General features: G+C 36.6%; 1 protein-coding gene across 1 annotated transcript in view; it reads left to right on the top strand.

Moving 5' to 3' along the window:
• Positions 1-285: 285 nt before the first annotated feature.
• LOC116013615 (pentatricopeptide repeat-containing protein At5g57250, mitochondrial) overlaps positions 286-5,557 on the top strand; it is an 8,616-nt gene continuing 3,344 nt past the window's right edge. Inside the window, exon 1 of the mRNA XM_031253464.1 lies at positions 286-3,701. Coding sequence (XP_031109324.1) covers positions 386-3,604 — 3,219 coding nt within the window. The 5' untranslated portion in view covers positions 286-385 and the 3' untranslated portion in view covers positions 3,605-3,701. The remainder of the gene's footprint in view (positions 3,702-5,557) is intronic.

The raw sequence follows: 5,557 nt of genomic DNA, 5'->3' as shown, positions 1-5,557 counted from the left end.
ACTTTCATAACCGGCTAATAATTGATTTGATTTAACGAATAACTAAAATTTTTTAAAACATAATAACCAATAACCGACCAAAAACTAAATTTTCAATTAGAGCAACTATTATTTATCAATTTTGTCAATTTTTTATAATTATGCACACCCTAATTTCACTAACTTTAACATAACCCATAACCTACTTTTTGGGGCTCCACCCGGACCCGGTATAGATTATTGTTATTTGTTACCTTACTAATTATTTTCGCCTCTGCAACAGTACCTTTTCACCGTAGATGTGGAAATTCCCAGGCATATCAATTCTCCTATGTAATTCAAGATCAGAAGTCATAACATAAATGGCCGCCAACAATCCCCAAATTCAAACAAATCTGTAAATCCGATGATCACTACGAAGCTCCACACCGCTCTCAAACTCCCGAAACGCTGTTCTCTCCCATCTCTCCCCACTCTCTTGAAGAGTGGATTCACTCCTACTCTCGGAGACTTCAACCGATTCCTTCTCTTCCTTTCCCGAACCAAAAGATTCAGTGCAATAATTCACTTTATCTTCCAAATGCAGTCAAACAAGCTTAAAGGGAACTCGCAAACTCACGCAATCCTCACCACGGCGCTCCTCAGAGATAAGAAATTTGAAGAAGCAGCTCTGTTTGCGAAGACCCAAATTGTGAAAACTCCCAACAGCTCTCACCGGAGTCAAATCTTGGATTCTCTAGTTCAGGGCCTCTGCATTACTGAACCTGAAATGGCGCTATCTGTTCTGCGGGATTGCTTGAGAATTGATGGTGTTGTACCTTCTTCTTATACTCTTTGCTCATTACTTTACCGTCTTTGCTCTTTTGGAATGATGGATGGAGCTACTCAGGTGTTAGAGTTGATGAGTGATGAGAGAATCAGTTACCCTTTTGATAATTTTGTATGTAGTTGTGTAATTTCTGCTTTTGTGAGTGTTGGCAAGCCTGAACTTGCAGTTAGGTTCTATAGTAATGCTGTAAAGTCGGGCTCTTTGAAGCCTAATGTCATTACTTGTACATCTGTAATGAGTGCATACTGTAGATTAGGTAGAGTAAAAGAAGTCTATAGTTTGGTAGATATGTTGGGGAGAAATGGGTTAGAATTAGATGGCGTGTTTTACAGCAATTGGATTCATGGGTACTTTAGTGAAGGAATGATTCAGGATGCTTTAGAACGATACAGAGAAATGGTGGAGGGGAGCACTGAATTGGATACTGTATGTTATACAATACTTATAGATGGGTTTTCAAAGGAAGGGATTGTGGAGAAAGCTGTAGGGTTCTTGTACAAGATGAGGAAGGATGGTATAGAGCCCAATTTGGTTACTTATACTGCAATTATGCAAGGATTTTGCAAGAAGGGGAAACTGGAAGAGGCATTTTCAGTGTTTAAGATGGTTGAAGATCTAGGGACTGAAATGGACGAATTTCCCTATGTGATTCTTATTGATGGGGTGTGCAGGAAAGGTGATTATCACCGTGCTCTTAAGCTGCTTGATGAAATGGAGAAGAAGGGTGTTAAGCCTAGTGTCATTACATATAATGCCATCATCAATGGATTGTGCAAAGCAGGGAGGACAGCTGAGGCAGATGATGTGTCTAAGGGCATAGTTGGAGATGTTATCACATATAGTACACTGTTACATGGGTATATTCAAGAAAAAAATGTCATGGGGATACTAGAAACAAGGAGGAGACTGGAAGCAGCAGATGTGTGCTTGGATGTTGCCATGTGCAATCTGTTGATTAAAGGGCTTTTTATGATGGGTTTATTTGAGGATGGACATTCTATATACAAAAGAATGCAAGAGATAGGTTTGGAGGCAGATGTTGTTACTTACTCTACCATGATTAATGGATACTCTAAAGCTGATCAGATAGATGTGGCACTTGAAATATTTGATCAATTTCGGAAGAAATCAATTTCATCAGATGCATGTCACAATTGCGTTATTCAATGGCTCTGTCGAAAGGGCATGGTTGACATGGCAGTTGAGGTTTTCTTAGAGCTGATTGAAAGAGATTTTGGCTCAAACACTGCAATCAACAGAATGGTGATTAAAGCCATATTTCAAGACAAAGGGGCTGAAGGAGTTTTGAATTTAATTCACAGATTGGAAAATTTTGCACATGAGATATTTGATTCTATATGTAATATTGCAATTTGTTTTCTATGCAAGAAGGGGGGATTAGAGGCTGCGTGCAATGTGTTAATAAAATTGGAGAGGAAAGGATCAACTGTGAACAGCAAGTCTTACTATCTAATTCTGAAAGCACTTCTTTTTGATGGAAAAAGTTTGCTGAGTCGGCAGATTTTGACAACTTTTATAAAAAAGTATGGAATGTATGACCTCAGGGTGAGCAAGATAATAGTGAGTTTCCTGTGCATGAATGATGTAAACCTTGCCCTTAGCTTTCTTGCTAAGGGCTCATTGAATGTTGCACTTCCTGCAGCTGTTTTAAGGACACTAACAAAAGATGGCCAGGTTTTGGATGCCTATAGGCTTATAACTGAAGCAGGAAGTAGTCTGCCTATCATGGATGTGGCTGATTACTCAATTGTGATTGATGGTCTTTGCAAAGGAGGACAAATTGGTTGGGCACTGAATCTCTGTGATTTTGCGATGAGCAAGGGAGTTCCTTTGAATGTTATAACATACAACTCAGTTATAAATGGGTTGTGCCGTCAGGGCTTTCTCCTTGAAGCTTTTCGGATATTTGGTTCCATGGAGAAGAATGGTATTTATCCTACAGAAATCACATATGGTACACTCATTGATGCTTTAATAAAAGAGGGTCTTTTACAAGATAGCATTTTGTTGTTTGAGAAGATGTTGTGCAAGAACATTCCTCTAAATATCCATGTATATAACTCGTTAATTAATGTGTATACCAAGCTTGGTGATGTTCAGAATGCTATGGAGCTTCTCCACGACATAGAAGCAAAGGGTCTCAAACCAGATGAATTTACAGTCAGTACATTAATTAATGGATATTGCCAAAAAGGTGACATGGAAGGAGCTCTTGGTTTGTTTGCTGAATTTAAAGGGAAAAGCATATCACCTGATTTTCTAGGTTTTATGTACTTGATAAGAGGGCTTTGTGCTAAGGGAAGGATGGAAGAATCCAGATGCATTTTAAGAGAGATGCTTCAAACTCAATCAGTCACCAATATGCTTGATAGAGTTGAAGCTGAGACTAAAGCTGAGTCTCTAAAAACTTTTGTTTCTTTGTTGTGTGAACAAGGAAGCATCAATGAGGCTGTTAGTATTCTTAATGAAGTTGGATGCATGTATTTCCCTGTTGATAAGGGACATAGTGCATTTAATAATATATCAGAAAAACCAAAGGAGCCATGTGATAAGGAAGCTATTGATGCTGTTGAATGCAAGGTTACTATTTCAGAAAGCAAATCATGCAATAATGGACAACTAGAAATGGATTTGGAAAATGATACTGACCTAGAAGCTAATATCTTCCATTTGAAGAACTTTGGTTCTTACTATTCCTTGATTGCATTATATTGTTCTAAAGGGGAGCTCAATAAAGCAAACATACTGGCAAAAAAAATCACGAGTTTCTTGTAGGAAAACTATTTTTACAACAAAACTGACTGGCTACCTTGGTAAGGATTGGTGCTGTGATTTGCAGACCTCGGAAGAATGTTACATATGGCAGCAGGAGGTATGTTCTATGTTCTTTACATAATTTGTTGATAATTTCCTTGTGCTTTCCCATTTTTGTACATTATCACTCTGCTGAATGATTTTCATAATTGTTAATATGCTCTTGTAAGCTCTTGCAATACTTACTGACTGAATTTCGTAGTTCTTGGTCAACCTTTAACCTAACTGTTGAAATTGAGGAATTAAAAGGTTTGGCGGGTGGCGAATAGCCACCACCTGCCCCTTAGGCAGAAGCAAAATATGTGAGAAATCAAAGAAAAAGAGAATATTAAGAATATATTATAATGATAGATTACAATAGATTGTCTCTTTGTGTACTCGATATTTCTATGTATATTAAACTGTATAAAGGTCCTATATTTATGGGAACATTAGGGCTAAACAAATCCTACCAAAAATAGGAGCCTAAGGACTTGGTTTCCTAATCTTCAACACTCCCCTTCAAGTTGGAACATCTAGAAGTTCAAAGCTTGGATTAGACCAAACACTCCACATCACTCAAAATTATTGGGATAGGCAAACCTTGTTTCTTAAGAAGCTTTATCTAACATACTTTCTATTGATTAGTGACATCCTTTCTTGACCTCAAGTTGTCATCAGTCATGACTCATGAGCACACTTCAAGTTTTGAGAAAATGTAATCAATATGACATGAGCACTCATGAGCACACTATTATATAGTTTGGTAGAATAAGAGCTGCTATGGTTTTCAGTTTCTTTTGGATTACATGAAGTCAGATGCTTAAAGAAATTCAGTGAGTATTCTAGTGGAGAGGATTAAACAAATTTTGAGGAATGAGAATGCAGAGCCTAATATTATAGTATCTCCAATAGAGGAGTTGACTTGTAAGGACTGGACTTGTGCCTCTGCAAGCAAATGAAGCAATTGATATGAACAGAATAATGTCATCACAAATTTTGATTGAAGTGGGAAGAAATGACAATGAAAAATATTGAACTTTTGGAACTGCTATGTAGGCTTTTGTTTACCAAGGGTTTGAATCCCTCTCTTTCCATACCTTAAGTTAATTCACCGATTTGACTAGCACAAATGGATCAAATCATAACAATGGATACAATTATTCCAACAACAAGTTCCTTATTTTTTTTTTTTTATTTTGATATAGATTAGCAATTCCTAATTGCTATGACGCGTAAACATAAAATAAAATACCATAAAAAACCAAAATACTGGAAGAGTCCACAAGGAATGAAAATAGACCCTTGTTCTATGATAGAGAGATGGAGTAGAATCCGGATCAAACCTTATCTTACTTAACCTTATTACCTTAGGTTCATTTACTTTATTACTTTACAGGTGTTTTTGTATGCTTGTGTGAGTTGAAGATGGTGACAACTATAAAGCATTAAGGTAGGAAGAGAACATAAAAGGAAGAAAGGGAGTGACTACATAGTAGAAGGTGGGGGAGAGTAAATATATCAAAAGATAAAGGAGGGGAATTTGCAATATCATGAGCAGTCTCATGGTATAGGCCAGGATATGGGTGTCCTATAGATAATTGTTTCTGAGTTTCATTTCTTTAAAAATGGTTCTGGTTTTATTTTGGCTCTTTGCTCCAGATGTGTATACATCCTTATCTTTGTAATTTAGCTGAACACTTAACAAAAAAGCCTTTTCTTTGAGAATATGAATAATCTTATGCAAAAACGAAATAAATGCATTATAATGGAAATGGCTAATTCTACTTATGGTCCTCAAGTGTAGTGGCTATTCTATTCCACTTCAGGTCATTAACTTCTAAACTGAACAGAATTAGTTCCACAATGTTAACAGTTTAGATACTTTTAATAGTCATTATTTTTGTTTTTACTTTTTTTTTTTTTTTTTTTTTT

This window comes from Ipomoea triloba, chromosome 3 (assembly GCF_003576645.1).
Source record: "Ipomoea triloba cultivar NCNSP0323 chromosome 3, ASM357664v1".
Classification (NCBI taxonomy): Eukaryota; Viridiplantae; Streptophyta; class Magnoliopsida; order Solanales; family Convolvulaceae; genus Ipomoea; species Ipomoea triloba.
Note: the sequence above shows the minus strand (reverse complement) of the source record. Positions and strands in the feature narration are given on the sequence as shown.